This window comes from Brachyistius frenatus, unplaced genomic scaffold (genome assembly GCF_029030835.1).
Source record: "Brachyistius frenatus isolate BFR_SWC_R1_liver_20210118 unplaced genomic scaffold, ASM2903083v1 Contig_108, whole genome shotgun sequence".
Taxonomy (NCBI): Eukaryota; Metazoa; Chordata; class Actinopteri; family Embiotocidae; genus Brachyistius; species Brachyistius frenatus.
The window spans coordinates 423,779-443,492 of NW_027210707.1; the positions used below are offsets into that span (position 1 = coordinate 423,779).

Consider the following 19,714-nt stretch of genomic DNA (forward strand, 5'->3'; position numbering starts at 1 on the left):
TTTGAAGATTTTTATATAATCAATGTCACCATCTATCACCAAATGAGGAAACACAATGGCGCTGGCACCCATGAACCACTGATAAAAGACCGTGCATTTGTAGTATTATGAACTGAACGAGCTGGGTGTCTGTGGCGATGTTCCTAGTAAAAAATAAATAAAAATAATCACAAGCGACGCAGTTAGTGAGGCATTTTCCATCACCAAGTTGCAATTACTGCGTATCACCAGAGGTACCGCCAAACAAAACTAAACAGCAATTGTCACCTTAAGTGGTGTAAAAAAAATAAAATAAAAAAAAAGGTAGATTTTACTTGCCCTTTCCTTTAAGTGGAGGTGATAAAAATATTAAGATAAAAATATGTTCAGCATGATAAAGACACTGGAAATGTTCTATAGAGATGTTAACAATACAGGATTGCATGAAATTCCCAGAATCTTATGAGTCATACTGGAAATGGGTTTTTGTTGAGTTTATCTTGCCAAAAGTATACTTATGAAGATGGAATTTAAAAAAAACTTTGCTCTGCTTTGGTGTTTCTGTTCCTGTTTATCATTCAATAAAAAAAGTTCGATTTTTTTTTTTTTTTAATGTGCATTTGTAAAGCTGCTGAATGGAACAGGAAATACCAAATTCATAAAAACGAATCAGATAATCGGCAGAAAGTGCGATATGATAATGCGCAGAATTTTCTTGTCATCAATCATCAGCATTTACTGCATCATAAATTTTCTATGTGCACCATCACACAATCATGTTGCTGCCTGAGTTCTGATCGGCTATGTTTTCTCCTCTTCCTTCTTCCTCCTAGGAAGCGAGGGGAAGTTATAGCGGCTTTTGATCGATTGGAATTAAACAACCAATCACACTTGACAAAAATGACTTGAGAGACAAACAATTATATTGAGCGGGAGCTGATGGACGAAAGGTATTATAAACAAAAACTTAAAAAAATAAAAATAAAAAAACTTAAAAAAAAAAAAGGCATTGGTTTTGTTAATGGACTCATGGAACAAATAAATGAACCAGACTACAAGGATTGACTAATGGGAGACCACACAAATCGAAGGGGGCGACAGGTCTGTGGACACTACCCATCTACCAATCGGCTGCTCTTACTCTCTTCCTTTTCCTCCTCTTTTTCCTGCTCCTCTTTCACCTCCTTCAGCACCTCCCACGCCTCCTCCAGCTCCTCCTCTGTGTGAGGCGTATGGAGCCACTCCCAGAAATGTCTAAAGCTCCCATCATCCTCTGGGGCAGAGTTTTCGACGTCTCTGTGCTTCGGGCTCTCGTTACCTAGGCTACTGCGGCGGTGGGGTGGCAGCTTCGGGGGCGGGGGACGCGGGGGGACGTTGGAGGCGGCTTTGGCCGGACTCGCCGTCTCTGGGACTGGACAGCGTTTGATGGTCCCTCCCCCTCCGCCATCATCCTCACTGTGTGATTGGCTATCGTCCTGTTTTTGTTGCGGCTGCTGCTGTGACGAGCAGATGGATTTGGGCTGGAAGAAAAATACAGGACAAAGAGTCAGCTCACTTTTTCTTTTTTATATTCTGGGCTTGTAAAAACCTTTAAAATTGAAAAGTGGGACTGTGGCTGACAGACACATTCAGTAGTTCCTACCTTGGGAGGAAGTGGGGGCGGGACCTTTGGCCTCTTGATAGTGCTTGATTTACTGAAAAATTTGAAGACCAAAATGTTGAGATACGACACTTAAAAAAAAAAAAAAAGACAAATCATTTCTGTTTACTACAAACAAGAGTTACATTGAAAACAATCCACACATTCATCTACATGTTTGGTCTAAGGCTATGGTTTAACTTGTCATTTTAAAAAAGTCCCATATTTCCGTGTCAATACTAGTTTAAAAACTGTTATTTATCCCTAAAGAGATTGAAAACTATATTGCCAGAGTTTTCTTTAAAAAATTCAAAAAATATGAGGACAATTTGATGTTAAAACAAACTCTAAAATGACGTGCAACCATAGCCCGACACTATTTCACGGCGTGACAGACATCAGATAACCACTAAATACAAAAGGGAGACTGGAACACTAGAAATCATGAAGAAAAACTATAGAAGGAGCATATGTAAAGCCTCTGAGTACAGTAGCACTGGTACGGACAAACTGATACAGCCAGTGTCACTTTAAGTATGAAATATCTTGTTGCTGAAATATGTTTAAAGTCCTAATATTCACCTCTCATTTGTTATCATATATCATCTTTGATAAACACAATTTTGTCCAGCAAGTAAATTCTGTGTTTGAGATTCTTCTTATTTTAATGGATCTTAATGACTTAAAAAAAAAAAAAAAAAAAATTTGAATGCAGACCAGCACTATATTCAGAGACTGTACACAATGTCAACTTAAAAATGTCGGAGTTGTAGAGCCTCATGTTAATGAATGACAGACAATCGGAGCACACAAATGGACAGACGCTGGAAAGCCAGTCGAGGTGAAAATAGATGCGGAAACACCAATGGCAATTCTTTACAGTGATTCGACTGAATAGCACGCAACACGCACAAAGCTGAACCCCTCAGACAAACTGAAAATATAAACTTTATCAGTAAAAACTAAAAAAAAAAAGCAGGATGATTTACACCTGCAAGGATCCTGTCCATGACTATTTTCAAAAGCAAGAGCAAAACCGTTTTAGGGTTTATCAAAAGGAAAAGCAGCCTGGCCAACATGGTTAACTTTTTATTTTAAAAAAGCTAAATGTTTATGTAGCCTGAAGAGAATGATTTTGTAATTTTCTGTTTGACAGTTGGAGAAATAAAAAGGATCCATGATCATTTTCAGGTTTTAGGATTTACACTGGTTTGATTTGTAATAATTTTGTAATCCCTCTTTAACAGTTGGAGAAAAGGAACATGTCCGTAACAATTTTCAGGAGCGGGATTAATCCTGGTTTTTGTGACGAGCTACAAAGTTACTTAGCAACTGTAAGTCACTACCCAGCATTGTTAGCATTATTCCTCAAAGCTAAATGCTAAATTACACTGCAGGTAATGTTCGAGCAATTCCTCTTCGACACCTTGAGAAGGTTTGATAATTTTAATGGGAGTTTTACTTTCCATTCTTACGGTTTTCTTTTCACTTCTTCACAACCCAATGTTCGCCATAAAAACATTAGCCAGCAGCTGTTTCAGCACCGTTGGTTGAAGTCAATTTAGAAAACTCGGGTTCTTTTCGGTTTTTGCTATCACTGCACTGTGTGTGTTCAAGTATGTGACTAATGAAGCAAAAATCCTAAAATATAAAGCACAGAGGGCCTTTGTGACTGCGGTGGAACATATCTGTCTAGGAAGAACAGTCTGGCCCATCGCAGACATTTGGCTTGTACACAATGGGAGAAGAGGCTGAACGCCAGGTCTGCAGTTTAATAAAGGCAAGAGAAGACAGAAGGCAGTGCCGAGTGCCCGCACACACACACACACACGCACAAGCACACACACGCACACACACACACACACACACACACACACACACACACACACACACACACACACACACACACACACACACACGCACAGCAAGGAGGCACACAGATGGCGATGCAAGTGGAGAACAAAACAAGTCAATAGCAAATAAGATGACAAGGTCACGAGGACCGCGAGTGAAACTGAACTCGCACCTCATTTTGCATATGACAAAAAAATAATGCGACGACACGGCAGAATTTAAGGTGCAGCCATATTTACTACTTAATGCTGTGGTTTTTAAGTCTTCGTTTTTACCAATGCCTGAAGTTATGCCCTATTTTTTTTTTAACTCCACCATCTATTTTATATCTAACACTGTAAGAGTATTTGGAGGAAAACAAGTTGAAAAGTATCAACGGCCTATTGGTGAGTTTTTAGGGTTAGGGTTACTGTTAGTAGCTTTAAACACACCACACAGCACTACGAGCATGAAAAAAAAACAACAACAACAAAAAAAAACACAATGGCAGTAAACACACAAACAGGTGGCATATGTGGCGTGATGGTGGGGTGTGTAGCATAGAGATGCGTGGATGAAACTGTGGCAAGGAGAGGAAGGCTAAAGACAGGAAGCCTTCCTCCTCGTCCTCCTCATCGTCCTTCCCTGTCCTCGAAACCAGGGAGGGACGGAAAAAGACAAGAGAGACGCGGAGACAAGGTAGGAGAGGCTCCCGGTTCTAAGACTGAGTGGGAACTTACTGAGTGTGAGTTTCATCATCATCTGCACCATCATCATCCTCATCCTCATCATCCCCTAAGTGTGCCACATGGCCCCTGGGAGAGGAGGTGAAGACAGGAGGGGAGTGGGAAAGAAAGGAGCAGGGGAAATAAATTGTTGTGGTAAGGAGGGCGAAAACAGGGCGAGATTAAGGGAGTAAGGGAGCAGGCAAAGGAGATAGGGGATGACAACAGGAGGAGGATGAGGAGGATGGAGGAAGAAGGGAAAGGGGGAGGGAGAGCTGAGTGAAGCTCAGTTCACAAACTAACCCCTGAACCCTGGGCAGATCTGGAAGGACTGAACAGATCCAAACAAGAGAGGATAACTACATTTTTCCTCACTTCGATCAACAAATCAGTCATTTTCTGACAGATCTGAACAACCAGTGAAATTCAGCCACAACATGCTGCTGATTAACTTCCACGACTGCTGTTTGAACCTACACAGTCCTCACAGATCCACACACACACACCTCTAATCAGTTAAATCACAGCAGACTAACAGTTATTTTTATACCGTAGATGGTCTTTCTTAATCTCAACTGCAGAGAGAACCAGGTCTTTATCTAAAACTGGATTTCATTGTAGACCGGTCACTAATGACAAATATAGAAATCATTTAAGGTTCTGAGATTGTCTTTTAAACAGAAATACGGTTTTCTCTCGATACTCAACAGCACTAGTTTTGACTGCCACTCTTGTGATCAGTGTGAAGCTGCTGTCAATTAAACATCAACACTATAATCTACCAGCAGGGAGACGGGTTCCTATTTCCAGCTTTACACTGATCAAAGAAACAGAAAAGTTAAAAAAAAAAAAAAAAAAAAATACAGTATTTCTGTTAAAAAGAGAAACATGAAAATAAGAGCCAATACATTACAGATCATTTCTGTCCTAACATTTGTTTTTGCTTTTTTTCTTCATTAGAAATAGCCTCCAGTTGCTATTTTTTTTAAGACTAAAACTATTAAAAAAATTTATTTTTGAGATTTTACAGTTATAAAAACTGTCTATCTTCCAATACACTATGTTTCCATAACAGAAATGTTTTCTGGAGACTGTTACATTAATGAGAACATTTATTCAAAGTGAATATACTGTGCATTTAGGCTATCCTACTACATTTTTGAATTACATGCCACATACATATACATATACATATACCTATATCTTGTATTGAAATACATGAGACCAAGACAACATAGGAAATTAGACAAAGCCATGGTCGGACAATTTACTACCACACCCGAGTCTCAATGCCTCTGCAAATTATTGTCAGCAATCACCTCATCCGCCTTAGGAAAACAGAGGAGTGAGGTTTACCACATCCTACTTAGCTGTCACAGCTTAAGGATTACTGCATAGTAGCATCCCCCTCAGACTACAGCAAACTGAGAACTGTATATTACCTGCTAGTCTGCAAACTACTGCAGCTACATTTTGGAATCGTACATCTGTTCAGAGAGCTACTCCAAATAAAAACACAATGTCTTAAGAGTGTAGCCTAACAGGAAGCCTTAGAGCGAGTAATAATAACATTATCTTGTTCCTTCAAATAAAGCACTGATTCAACAGACGTGGCTTTTATGGGGAAATTAACACATAAATCTGAAGGGAATATTTGTGAGACAACTTTGTAGCCTCTGTGGATTGATGTGAAAACTCTTCTTCTGTCTTCAGAGAATTCAGTGAAACACATTTTTCATATGAGATTACCTCATAGAAAAAAGCAAAGCACACAAATAGCAATCATATTTTCAGCAAAGAAGAAGAGTTTTTCCATAGACTTGCAGCATAATTGCTATAATGAAACCTATTGCATCTTTGGATACACCACTGTATGTGCATCTGTGTGAACGTGTGTGTGTCTGTGTGTGTGTGTGTGTGTGTGTGAGCCATGCTCTGCAGGAAGCTCCTATAAAGCACAGCCTTTTCCTGATGACATCAAAGCGTGAAGCAAGCCGCAGAGGGAAAATAAAACCCAGCAGAATCCAAAATGCCGAAAACTGTGACAGCCTGAAGTCATTACGACAGAATTAGTTGCGTGTGATTGGCACGATTAGTCCCGCCGTTAAACAATGATTGGCTGATGGGTGGGCGTGGTTAGATCAGCAGATCAAGACACTCGGGAGACAAAAAAGGAGTCCGACTCACCTCTGCTTTAGCTCCTCCTCCACAGATTTGAGAAGACTTCTGTTTGTTAAACAAGAGGGGGGAAAAAGTATAAATAAGAGAATATGACTCATACAAATTAGAGGAAACGTGATCTGACTTAGTCCTTGCTGGACGATGGAGGACATTCTGCTGTCCTGATCTGAACCTGAGCTTTCTGCTAGTGAAGCACACAAACACAGAGCTGACACAACATCCTGAAGTTGCGTTTATGAATAAACCACGAAACCTACAACACGAAATCTCTCCCCATTTAACATTCTGGCTCTCCCTGTTTGTCTCCAGCCTCCCTCAATCAAATAAAAAAAAATCTAGGACATCTGCAACTGTAAATGAGAAAATTGGAGAAGCCACAGAAAGATGAAGCTGTAAAAAGAGAAGGAAATAGAGCTCATTAGAGAGACACAGGGACAGAAAAAGGAGGCAAGACTTACTTGTTTCCTCCCAGTAGACTTGGTGAATCATGGCCATACTCCAGCTGCAAGTCCTACAGTACAAGACAAACAAATTACATTACTACTGTGACATAATACTTCAAACTGGCTCATTTATAAATGCGCTAAGTATCTTATTTCTTCATAAACAAGGCTGTAGATCTTGCCCAAGTGTGGCAGTAAACCACATTTAGAGCAGTGACCTGCGCAGAAGCTCTTTTCAATTGCAAAATGACTGCAGGGGGCTGCCACTGCAGCTGCTGTGGTGACAGTTACAGCAATCTGCTTGAAATAATACTATAATAACACTTACAATAAAACTCAAATTTGATTTTAAATATAATTCATAACCACAGACATTCACAGATGTACACGGTGAACATAAGAGTATCATAGGCATAAAGATTGGACTCCTGCTGTGTTCACATTGTGGCCCGATGAATTTGTTAATCATAAGATGTTTGGCACAACAGCAATTCCATCTTGAATAGAATTGGCTTAATTTGTATGACAAAAAAAGTTTTATTTAAAACAAGTGGTTCCCAAACCTTCGGGCTTGTGACTCCCTAAAATAAAGAAACATTGACTTGTCACCTCTTGACAAGTTATGGCATCGTTGTGGACATCAGTTGTAACCAAAACAACTAAAGAGTTAATTTTCCTTATGTGACGGTTTTCTTTTTGACCGCAAAGAGATGGAAGTATGCGATATGTCCCAGGGGGGATAAAAGTAATAAGGGAATGCCAAATAAAGTTGTGTGCAAAATTAATTCACAACTGGTTTTATCAGCTAGCTAGCTAGATAAGCTTCCGAAGGATGTGCTAGTAGTAAATGGGGCTTCTTTATATTTTTCAATAATTTAAACTTGGCCTGGGTTTGTACTAATGTCTAACACTGTTGTTATAACAATTGATTTGCTCCTTATTCCTTGAAATGAATGCTTCGTTACTACTATAGGGAGTAGCTGTTTGGTGGACCCCAGAGACCTTGATTGGAAAGCAGTGCCTTAAACAAATTAAGCAAAAAAATTTTTTTTGTTTGTTCTTGCAGCACCTTTAAATCACGTGCTGTACATTCAGCACCATTCTCTGACTTATTGGCATCTTTTACCTAAAACCACAATGTGAACGCAGCATCGTGTCACAGAAATATTTTTGAAGAAAATGACATAAAGCAACAAGCGTGCAAGGGGAAACACACACAGAGTGGAAAAAGAAGAGATAAACACAGACACGCCCACACATGGAAAAGACCTCATTGCTCTGGTGAACTACAGCATGTCAGAGGTTAGAAAACATACAAGCAGTAGTTTATAAGAAAGAGACGCATTCCGCAGAGAGAAAAATCACATATATGTCAAAGAAATATCACGCACAATACGACACACAATTAAAGATTGAGTGTGTGTGTTAATAAATTTGGATGTGAGTGCTATTGTGAGTAAGAAATGCTTTTCAAATCCACGAATCTTCACCAAGTGTCCTTGAACAAGACACTGCACCACTAACTGACTCTGACCGCCTACCTTCCTCCATACTGTATGTATGACTGTGCGTTTTTGGGTGAGAATGTGTGTTTTGTCTGTATATATATGAAAACAACAACAACACCGAAGACTCTTATCACCTTGACAACCACAACACCAGTTAGTGAGGCAAAAAGCCAAAGCTGGAAAAAGAAGAAGAAAATGAACAGTAACAGATGGATGGACCAGAATAGACGGACCGACACTGTTACAATGAACGCAAATAAACATTGGGACATGGAGCAGCCAAAAGAATCAGCACTCTGAAAAACGGAACAAATAACAGAGACAGCGAAGGCTCAGCGAGCAAGAGAGCCGAAAGAAGGACAACGACTTGTCCTTTAGAATGAGCACCATGGAGAGTGAAGGTATAAAAAAAAAAAAAGTCATGAGGTTAGAAATGAAGACAGATTGAAAATAAAAACAAAAGGAAACAAAAGGCCATTATAGGTGGACAGAGGGAGAGGCCGAAAGAGAGAGAGAGAGAGAGAGAGAGAGAGAGAGAGAGAGAGAGAGAGAGAGAGAGACAGAAGGAGTACTACCAGATTAGATCTCGCGGTATAGTAGAGCTCCTCAACACAGTCCAGATAGGGCTCAGAATCACACTGGTCAGCAAGACAGAGCGAGAGAGACCTCAGTTAATACATTAACCTGGACTGATGGAGGGAACGGGGAGGAACGGACACGGGGAGGCAAGAGAGAGGATGATGGGTGAAAAAATGGATTAAGTCCAAAAAAAAAACGGGCTCAGATGTCCGTGGATCAGCAAGACAGAGACGACGGATACGGGGGGGTATTAATCTCGAGAGTGGAGGGGATGGAGGGGAGATAGGAACAAACTGGTGGAGGAGAAAAAAATAAAATAAAATAAAATAAAATAAATCAGCAAAACTGAAGAGAGGCATTAATAAATAACATTATTTGATCATGGGTGCGATCTTAAAAAAAAAAAAAAAAAAAAAAAAAAAAAAAAAAAATTAACAGAGATACCCTAGTATAGCCTCGATCAGTTAATAAATAAGACGAGTGGTGGCAGCTGGATTCTTGGTTCTATTTGGTTGAATTAAGACCATGTATTACCTTAACCAAGGGCGCCCGGTGTCACTATGGGTCCATCTGATTTTTTTGGCCGATATAACACGAGAAGTTAACTCCGCTGAAAGTTACTCCAGCCATTTGTTCCGTCTGTCTGCCAGAGTCTCTTTTGAGCAAAGCTGCGACAATATGCTGCTGCTGCGAATCATTTTGTTACAATTTGGATGCGGTAATGGCTTGCTGATTTTAAAATGCTACAAATAGCAACCCGACATCCTGGTGAGCTAAAGATCACACTGGTCAGACAAAGAGAACGCATGGTGGTGTATTGAAGACAAGGAGAGAAACTGAAGGAGGATTGTTGATGACCGTTGCACTGGTGACTTTGTTTGATAATATGAATCCGGATTGAAGGATAAAACGATGGAGGGACAGAGGGAGGAACAAGGTAAAGGTTTGATTCAATTTAGGTGTATTTTTATAGCCAACTTGAAGAGAGAGAGAGAGAATGGGGGGGAGGGGGTCTGGGGGGGGTACAAGAGTGGAAAAAGTGCAGAGGAAGGACAAAAAATAAAAAAAAATAAAACGTGGGAGGGAGTGAGGGAGCGGAGGGCTAACACCACGCTGTGATTGTGCACGAACCCTGCACCATCTCATTGTCCACTAGCAACCACACCCGAAACAGCACAATCAGCTTTAGCTTCAATAAAATTAGCGTCAAAGGCAGCTGTGGCTCAAACAATACAAATTTGTTAAGGCTAGCAGAGTTTTTTTTTTTTTTTTTTTTTTTTTTCTTAGCAAAACTGGCAACAAACATTTTTAAGTCAAAATCCGACCAATATAAAATACAAAATTTCACACTAACAAAAAGCAAGGACAACTTCTTTCCGTTGAAGACTATCTACCTGCTAGTACAGAGACATTATTGCAAGAAAGCCTAGGTCGGGCTTGAAGAGGCTTAGGGAAATTGCTCGCGACACCCTGCAGCATTTACCGGGGTTCCCTGAAGGTTTCCAGGCCAGTTGGTACGTAAAAACCCTCCAGAAAACACTAGATCTGTACCAGGGTCTCCCCCTATTTAGATATGCCCGGATTTCCTCCACTGGTAGGCATCCAGGAGGTATCTTGATCAGATGCCTGAACCACCTAACCTCTACTCTGAGCTCGGACCATCCTGGGAAGGCAGCCTGGTGGTGACTGTCAAACCTGACTTGTAACTGGCCACAAACCAGATTCCTATTATTCTATTTTTGAAACAGGTCTGGCTTATTTTGAGCAAATTAGTGATACAAGATGCTCCCTGAAGCTTTCTTATATAACAAGGATAAGCCTTATTTAAAACGTGTCTTAAAAATATTCCAAAACCTGACAACATTCAAACATTTTGGCGTCTGAAGTGAACTGTGTGGATGGGCTTCGTGTTTGGTTCGACACAGACTGACAACAACATGGATCGGTCAGGGTGCTTCCAGAGATTAGGTGAGGATCAGCCATGCTGGTACCGGTGAAGAGACGACCACACGAACTTAAATCACACCCACACACGTACAAACGCATGCCACATGCAAGAACTCACCGGTTCATGATGGGGTTCTGTCTCCTTTCTCAACGGAGGATCAAACTTCACCTGACCAACTGAGGAGGATGACGCAAGAAGCAAACAGAGGGTCAGGGCAAGGAAAAGAGGGAACAATATGAGGCAAGAAGGTATATACAAAGTGAAATAACTGACTTCCACGTAAGTATTTTGTTCATGTCGGGACTCACAGTTAATCTCGGACAGCGTCTTTCCTTCCCTGGTGCTCCTGCTGGTAGAACGGATACGATGAGGAACAGAGACCGGAGACTATCAGGAAAGAGAAAGACACACACACACACACACACACACACACACACACACACACACACACACACACACACACACACACACACACACACACACACACACACACACACACACACACACACACACACACACACACACACACAGTCAAATAGCAGTACAAAGATCATTCACAGTGCTGTGCTTTATACGGTACTTGGGAAGATTACAATAGGTTAAAAAAAAAAACACAAAAAAAAACCATAATCCTTCTGCTATTTCCTGTGGGTGGGATTTGATGACACAGCAAAAACAGCCAGCCACACACTGCAACAAGACAACCAAAACATAGCAACACAGCCAAAATGGAAAAACACAAACGTTACCTAGCAACATCAACATTTTGCTCCTGTCTGCTGAAATACCCTCTGCACATTGGGTAACATGGAATAGATGATATTATATTGAAGACATATTTTTTGAATATATGTGAACCCCCCCCCCAACTTCACACACTATCCACTGACATGTACCCTAACATAAACATTAAAAAAAATAATGAGTCACCTTGGTAAAAAGGAAAGTTATACATTGTCTCATGTTTGGCCATTCACAGATTAAACCACTGTAGTTTGTAGTTTGAGTTACTGAATTCCCAAAGGATAGAGTTCGTGCCTACAGCTTTTAACCTTAAGATTTAAACTCATCCTCACTGAAAAGCTAAAAACACAGCAACCTCAAACCATGCTTGGAACCACTAGAAAAGACAAAACAAACACTATAAAAAAAAAATAAATCTATTAAAGCCACATCTGGAGCTTAGATCCATCAATAAATTTGTCAATTTAAAACCACCTCATAATAAAGTCCATTCTCATAACACACAAACCACAGTTAGTCACTGTAATGGCAAAGGTAGATGAAGATGGCTTCCATAACTGCAATATTCAAGAACTTTCCATCCTTTTAAAAATTTCCATGCCAGCAAATGGAGGAATTAAATTTTGATCTTTTAAGCAGAGGTTAGTAAAACAATCCAAAAACGTATTTAAACTGCTTGGACAGCTTCATGGGTCTTGCTGTATTATTGGCTTTCAATATTTTCCTGAACTGTAAAATAGAGGGTTTTATTTTCAAAGTCAGAAGCTCCACTCGTGTGGACAAAAACAAACTGCTAATGTTCCCACTATTTGTTAACGAACACATTTGACCTGGATGCGGTTTAGAGTCATTGTTCTGTCACGTTTTGGAAGCCATCTTTATGAACCCAGACATTTCTTTATCTTTCCAGCTATCTGCCACAGAACTGAAAGGAATTGGGGATGATTGTCAGTGATATCATTTACTAATCTGCTTCAGTGTAGGCGTTACGGCTGCCAAAAAACCTCACTGATGTTGTCATGGAAATGAGCTACAACTACATAGAAATTACGTAAAAACAATAAAATACCATTATAGTCATTCTAAAATCTACATATTGTTCTATTTGTGTTTTTCAAAAAAATTATAGTTATTTACAATTATTACATTGCCAGGGATGTTCTTCGTTTCAATGCAGTGATGTCATTTTGGACAGTAAAGTTTATCACTAAACAATTGAACTTTTTTACTCCTAATATCGCCATTGGCTCCAGAAATCAAGTATGTTATTAAGTTTGTTCACGCATATAAAACTGTGGCTTGAAGAAGTTTTAGTTTAGGAGCAAAACATTATTTTCTGTAATCTTCTAACTTTCACAAACAAAAATGGCAATTGTAAAATTTACAATTTTGCATTACAAATGATATAAAATCAGCTGATGTGCATGTCAACACAAAAGCATGAGCATCAAATACACGTGCTCACTGGCCTGTTGAACTAATCAGGCAGCTGCCTTGGTAATCCATCTATCTTACATTCCAATGCCAACTTCCATGACAACATAAGTAGCGGGTAAGTTGAATAGACATCCACTTTCTATTCATTCAGTTCTGTGGTCCTCCGAGTGAAAAAACAACAACAACCGGCAGAGCGGTTTGTGTTAGAATGACATCACTGCAGTCACTGCAGTCGACACTGGTACCTTCCTACGGGCCGCGAAACGGGGCGCGCGTCGAGCACCGGGGCTCATGGGGAGGAAGTGACCCCTGTACTTAAACTGAGGAGGAGGTAGAGGATGGGGGGTGGAGAGAAGAAGACAAGAGGAAAAAAGGAAGGGGGAAGGAAGAGGAGGAGAGAAGTAGGGAGAAAGGAGAAGTGCTACAAGGAGGAAAAGAAGAAGAAACCCAAACACCAGGAAGAGTGGAGGGAGAAACAAACAGGAGAAGAGAGTTGAAAGAAGAAATGGAAGGAGAGGAAAGAGGGAGAAAGACAAAGAGCAGAAAGATGAGTCACGCGTGGCAGGGGAAGGAGGGACTGAGGGACTGAGGGTGAGGAGAGGTTTGAATGAAAGTGAATGGAGCATTAATGAAAAAATAAATGAGGAGACAGAATGACACAGTTTAAAGGGGAAGAACGGAAGCGAGAACCAGCAAAATATGATCACTTCTCTGCTGACCTGCTTGCAAGCTCGATGTCACACTTATTTTTAAAGGCAAAACCTGAGTAGGTCAAAGGTTACCTCAGGTTCGGGGTCGTCATCGTCGAAGTCGTTGAAGGTGCTGTGGTCGGGGTTGTTGGATTTGTCCAGCAGCTCGATCGCCAGCGTCCTGCTGAGAGGCTGGGACACAAACGGGTGCTGGAAGACAGACAAGAGAGGAACCAATCAGAACAATGCATTCAAATCACTGATGGCAAAACTCTAAATAACAAAAAGTTTTAATGGTTGATTATCAAGATCCAAGTTTGAGAAGCTGTTTCATGTTTTGCTTTGCAAATAACTACAACGATTGCTCATTTGAGTTCTCACAGATTCATCTGCTGTTTATTGATTAGACCGTTAATTGATGACAAGTCAGAATGACAGATAGTAATTTCATAATTTTAAAGAGTAACCTGTGAAGTTTAAGCCGCCTTCCAGTATTTACATGGAAATCTTGACCTTACCATGTAAAGGGCCCTGACATGATTTAAAGTGGAATTTGCCGCTTTAAAAAAAATAAAATTATATTGAATTGAATTACATCATGCAGTTATGTTGCTCCAGGAACTTTTTACCATCAGAAGCAAACACCTGTTACATGTGACCAAATCACATGATAATTTGCATCTTCATGAGATGTTGAGGATTGACATTGTGAGTAAACATATGGCAGGTTTTCAGATTAGATCTATCAGTTTATCTCAGTGGAATATAAAATGTATATAACAGAGGTCAGTGTTTCCCCGACCATTGGTCTTACGGGACCTCCCACCCCCCCCGAACGAAACAAAATACGAATGTACTCATAGAACTGAAGTTACGACCCACCCCACTCCCAGCGCTGTGTGGGAAACACTGGAGGTTATATTTTCAATGTTGTCTCGTTGCTCACCTGCAGCAGTTTCTCAGCTGTGGGCCTTTTCTTTGGGTTCTTAGTCAAGGCTAGCTTGACAAAATGGTGGAAATTATTTGTCCTGAGAGAGGGGGAAAAAAAGAAAAGAAAAGCGGAAGGATTAATCTTCTGGCCCAGGAACAAGTGAAATGCGGCATTGATAAAATTTCAACAGCAGGGTTGTTCCGTCTACAGCACATGTAAAACAAATAAATCGTGGCCGAAGTGACGTCTTACCACTTGAGTTTATCTTTCAACTTAGGAGGCTGGAAATTACTCTTGGTCATTAAGAACAGAGCCCTGTGGGAAAAAAGCACCGAGTCAGTCAGAGATTAAACACCAAGTCTGTACAGTGATGTAATGCTGAAGTGGTAAAAGAGCCGCTCGCAGAGCACGCAGTTAGAATGACAATGTGCCAAACACAACAGCTTTTATAAATGTCGTATTTCATATAGAACATATTGAAATTTCTGCACACCAAAGTGGATCGACCGTCTAAAGCAAAAATTTAATCAACAGAACGAAACCTTTGTGACAAAATTCAAAAGTGTAACTAATAATCATTAATTATTGATCCAATTGTTCTGAATTGGATTGAATTCAAGTACATAAAATTTAATTCATACATTTGAGAAGTCACACTGCAGTGCTATAAACAGTGATAGAGTTTCTCTGCTGGTAAGAATCCAATTTTCAATATCACATTGTGACTTTGTCTCACATTGACTGCAGGTCCGCTCTTCTCTCATCCCACTGTGACAGCCCAGCCATGTATTCTGACATCTAATAGCCCCTCCACCCCCACACCCACCCACCCACCCACCCACACACACACGTACCTCATTGGGTGCAAGTCAAACATGGGAGGCTGCAGTTCGGCCAGCTCTATTGCCGTGATGCCCACAGCCCAGATATCACACAGCTGGTTGTAACCTCCTTTCCTCTCCACTGCCGCTACCTCTGGAGCCATCCTGCGGAGAAATAAAAAGAAGGACCGGAGACACAAAGCGGGCATGAAAAAAACAACAACAATGTGATAAAATGTGATCTCATTTTTACAAAGAAGTAAACTGGGTTAATTAAACGGCTACACAGAAGAACAGAATTTAAATATTCAAGAGTCTGTCGCAGCAGCTGAGACAACAGAAAGTTCCCACCGTGACCCACAAATACTTTACATTCCTGGTTTGTTAAGGTTTTGTCAAAAGATGAATCGACTGCTTCGGCAATCACGTAAAAAAACATCAGCTAACGGAATAAACGGGTTAAACATTAGCAGTAGCATGACCCACATCAGGGAACTTCTTGGATTCCTACACTTTCCACAACTAATCGAAGTACTCATGTATGCAGTAGGATGTTGTATTTGATATATTTGCTCTACCTTCATGCACTATCAAGGGAGCTGATGGAGAAAAACAACTCACCAGTAAGGCGTTCCAATGAATGACTTCCTCTTGGCTAGAGTGGCTGTGATCTGGGCCGAAACCCCAAAGTCAGCTACGGCGATAAAAAAAAAGAAATAAAAAAAATGAAGAGGGAAGTTAAAAAAAAAAAAAAAAAAAAAAAAGGAGGCAGGTGAGGATAACAGAGTGGAAGAATTGAAACAGGAGAAAGAAAGAAAAAAAGAAAGTGATAACGGAAAAATTATTAAAAAAAAGTGTGAGTGCAAGAACAGAAATTATTATATGAAGGGGAAACAGAGGAGAGATCCAGATAGAAGGACACCAAGTGAGCAAATGAGGTCATTCAGATTCAGTCTTTTGAAGCAGAAGGTAATTGCAGAGGCCTCGCGTGCTCCTCTCACCTAGTTTAACGTAGCCGTTGTCTGTCAGGAGGATGTTGGCTCCCTGTCAAAAGATGAAACAGACCACGCATCAGGACCCAACACAAGAAATTACACTTCAGGTCAATTTAAATTACCTTGAGAAGCACATTCAGAAAGGCAAGTTTGTTCCGGATCAATGTGTCCTGCAGCTAAGAATCAATAATCATTTCCCTGTTAAAAATACCAACAGCTGCGTCGCCACAGTTTTTGGGGGATCCATTTTTTTATTTCACTTTTTTTTTTTTTTTAGCACTTAATGTATGTGTTTTTTACTCCAGTTTGATTAACTACAATGCCGCATATCCTACAGAAAGTTACAAGGGAATTGATTTTTAAAAATCCCACACAATGTTAACCATGGCTTAAGACTCAGAAAGCGCTGATACAGCTTTATAGCAATTTTTGAAGTTGTCGTGAATCAGATTATACTGTGGGCGGGGGAACAAAAAAAATAATAATAAAAAAAAAAATATATATATATATACACACGTGTGCAACCTCTTCATCCGTTTCAATATTTTGTCCACACCCATACACGATATACAGAAAGTAACACGCCGTACAGGATACTTCACAGCAAATTATGGATAAACTGCATATTCTACAAACTGTTCTCCAAACTCACCTTTATGTCTCTGTGCATTTTGCCTTTGTTGTGTAGGTAGTACAAACCCTGCAAACACAATCACACAGCAGCTGATGTTATTGGCTCTTGCCGGAAAAAATGAAACGATCATGTGATGATAATATTGAACCGTGATTCAATAATAAAGTAGCATTTTTGTCGCAGGAAGTCTTTGTTTGTCAAATAAGAGTCTAATTTCTAGAAGAATAGCTCAATTTAGGTGACTCATGTACAATACTAACACTTTACAGAGTTCCCACAGGTAAATTTCTCAGTATTCATTTACCTTTCATTTATGTTTCAATTTGAATCAATAATATTTCAATTTTAAAATGCACAGCACAATATGATCATCATTACCATCAAATATCTTTAAGCTTCTGAACCAATGCGATTGATAATCATTTCACACAGGAAAAACGTCAAGCATCTCCAGTTGAGCAGCCGATTAATCTCCTAAACTCCTAAATATACTGCTTTAAAGAATATGAGTAAATTATAAATATATTGTTTACTCTACCTGCAGGGTCTCCCGTGACATGTAGGCTATCTGTGACTCTGACAAAGGCCCGGTTACTGGAAGAGGGAAACAGGGAAGAGAGGAACAGTCAGGAAATCAGTCACGGTCACAGTGTGTGTGTGTGTGTGTGTTGTGTGTGTGTGTGTGTGTGTGTGTGTGTGTGTGTGTATTGCCCTTACCGTGATAGATATCCTGCAGAGAACCTCCTCCACAGTACTCCATACTGATCCATAACTTATCTCTCCTGCACACACAAAGAGACCTCTGTGTAAGAGCACCTTCACGCACACTCACAACATCTCACGCAAGTTATTTCCTGTCACGCACACTTCCATCTATCTTTTATTTTTCTCAATTACACCAGCTTATCTCTCCATGTTTCTCTCTCTGACACACACACATACATACATACACATACACACACACGTTTTGAAACAGTGATCAAATAGCATGCTTTAATATAAAAAACAGCAATAAACAAACACTGTACATATGACACACACACACACACACACACACACACACACACACACACACACACACACACACACACACACATACACTTACCGGAGATAACTGCCAAAATAGGCAACAATATTGGAGTGTTTACAGTCCTTCATCATGATAATCTCCTGCTGAACGACAGCAAAGTCCTCACCTACAGTAAAAACATGTACACACATTATTATTATAACGTAATATCTACTTTGACTGCCATTATGACTTCAAGAACAATATAAAGCGAGAAAGGAATTAAGTTTGTTCCTCATTTTTTTGTTGTTGTTTGCTTGTGAACGTTTAAGAGGGGCATAAATTGAAACAAGAACCACAAACAGACGGAAAGCAGCAGAGCGGCTTCTGCTCAAGTTCACCACTTTAAGACATAAATTATTCCGCAGTTAACCGTGTGAATAAAGTCGTGAAGCATTCGTTAATGGTTTCCTTTCCTAACGGAAAATAATGGAAGATGGAAACCAGCAGTGGGGAAGGGGAATAACCTGCCAGGAGGAAGACAGAGTTAAAGACAGTGAAAGAAGGGATGAAGAGCGGCAAGTGCCGGGTTGAGAGGGGAGAGTGAGGAAAGGAGTCCGAGGAAGGACAAAAGCAGTGGTCTGTAGAGGACAGCGGAGAGAAAGAGAGAGGAATCGATGCTGGCTGATGTAGAAAAAGAGGGTAAGATGCAGTATGGCAAAAAGGGGAGGCAAAGGAATAGAAAAAAAGAAAGAGATAACTCACCCGGTTCCAGTTTGATGACTTTGATAGCAGCCAGCTCTCCTGTGTTTACATTACGAGCCTGAAGGACACAAAGAGGGAACGTGAGTCACCGGAGGCTTCGAAACACACACTGAGCACTTAGCAATGTTGCATGTGTGACATTAAGGTAGAATGTGACTGAACTGGAAGACAGGAAGAGAGAAAAGAAACTGCAGCTGTTTTCATCCAACGAAAGAGCACAATACACAAAACGCAAGTTCTACCAGCCGAGTAGAAGCTTATGAATCTTATTAACATCACCTCTCAAAGGTCATAACCGTATTAGGTCAAGCTGTTGGTTGTATTTAGCGTTCGTCAGTGACACCTGTGTTTCTGTATTTTTCCTAAGGCTGCATTCAGACTGACATTAGCACTGTGTGATAAAACTTGGCTCCCTCATTCATTTCAGTGGGACCCCTGGTGCAGAGGACTCTGCCAAAAAAACAAAAACAAAACAGGGACGTCCAGTGGAAAAGATGAACCTGGCTCATCACAACACAATGCATCGCCATATGGCATCACAGCGGTTTAATAAATCAAGATACGTACAGGCGCGCAGTCCTGTTGGATTACTTTGTAAAGCCAACCACATATTTTTGCATAATCATCACAGAGAACAGAGTTGCGTAATTCTGCATTATAACTGGAGTATGATCTTAACAGACAATATTAGCCTGTCAAAGTTATGTCAGTATCTGCTCTGACCAACGGCCCCTTGCTGTAAAGGTGAATGGAAACAACTAAGTCATTTAAAAAAAATTCTGAATCCAGAAAACTATGCAATTCTTCATGAAATGATGTCAGTATAGTTTGCACGAATGAGATTATCGGGCCGT

At 40.3% G+C, this 19,714-nt stretch overlaps 1 protein-coding gene across 8 annotated transcripts in view; it reads right to left on the reverse strand.

The window, feature by feature from the left end:
- The window catches only part of LOC138628919 (mitogen-activated protein kinase kinase kinase kinase 3-like), a 38,880-nt gene that overhangs the window by 6,806 nt on the left and 12,360 nt on the right, over positions 1 to 19,714 (reverse strand). For 2 of the 8 annotated variants that reach the window (XM_069712301.1, XM_069712300.1), the window contains exons 2-20: positions 18,861 to 18,918; positions 18,192 to 18,282; positions 17,804 to 17,868; positions 17,625 to 17,680; positions 17,105 to 17,152; positions 16,459 to 16,501; positions 16,079 to 16,151; positions 15,491 to 15,622; positions 14,889 to 14,951; positions 14,652 to 14,733; positions 13,799 to 13,915; positions 11,144 to 11,222; positions 10,953 to 11,011; positions 8,884 to 8,946; positions 6,816 to 6,868; positions 6,364 to 6,402; positions 4,192 to 4,266; positions 1,622 to 1,673; positions 1,298 to 1,499 (exon numbers count right to left, since the gene is read on the reverse strand). In XM_069712301.1, coding sequence (XP_069568402.1) covers positions 1,298 to 1,499; positions 1,622 to 1,673; positions 4,192 to 4,266; positions 6,364 to 6,402; positions 6,816 to 6,868; positions 8,884 to 8,946; positions 10,953 to 11,011; positions 11,144 to 11,222; positions 13,799 to 13,915; positions 14,652 to 14,733; positions 14,889 to 14,951; positions 15,491 to 15,622; positions 16,079 to 16,151; positions 16,459 to 16,501; positions 17,105 to 17,152; positions 17,625 to 17,680; positions 17,804 to 17,868; positions 18,192 to 18,282; positions 18,861 to 18,918 — 1,450 coding nt within the window. Of the gene's footprint in view, positions 1 to 1,120; positions 1,500 to 1,621; positions 1,674 to 4,191; positions 4,267 to 6,363; positions 6,403 to 6,815; positions 6,869 to 8,883; positions 8,947 to 10,952; positions 11,012 to 11,143; positions 11,223 to 13,261; positions 13,602 to 13,798; positions 13,916 to 14,651; positions 14,734 to 14,888; positions 14,952 to 15,490; positions 15,623 to 16,078; positions 16,152 to 16,458; positions 16,502 to 17,104; positions 17,153 to 17,624; positions 17,681 to 17,803; positions 17,869 to 18,191; positions 18,283 to 18,860; positions 18,919 to 19,714 lie in introns of those variants that run through there. The other 6 variants (XM_069712296.1, XM_069712295.1, XM_069712303.1 and 3 more) reach the window with 5 other exon arrangements.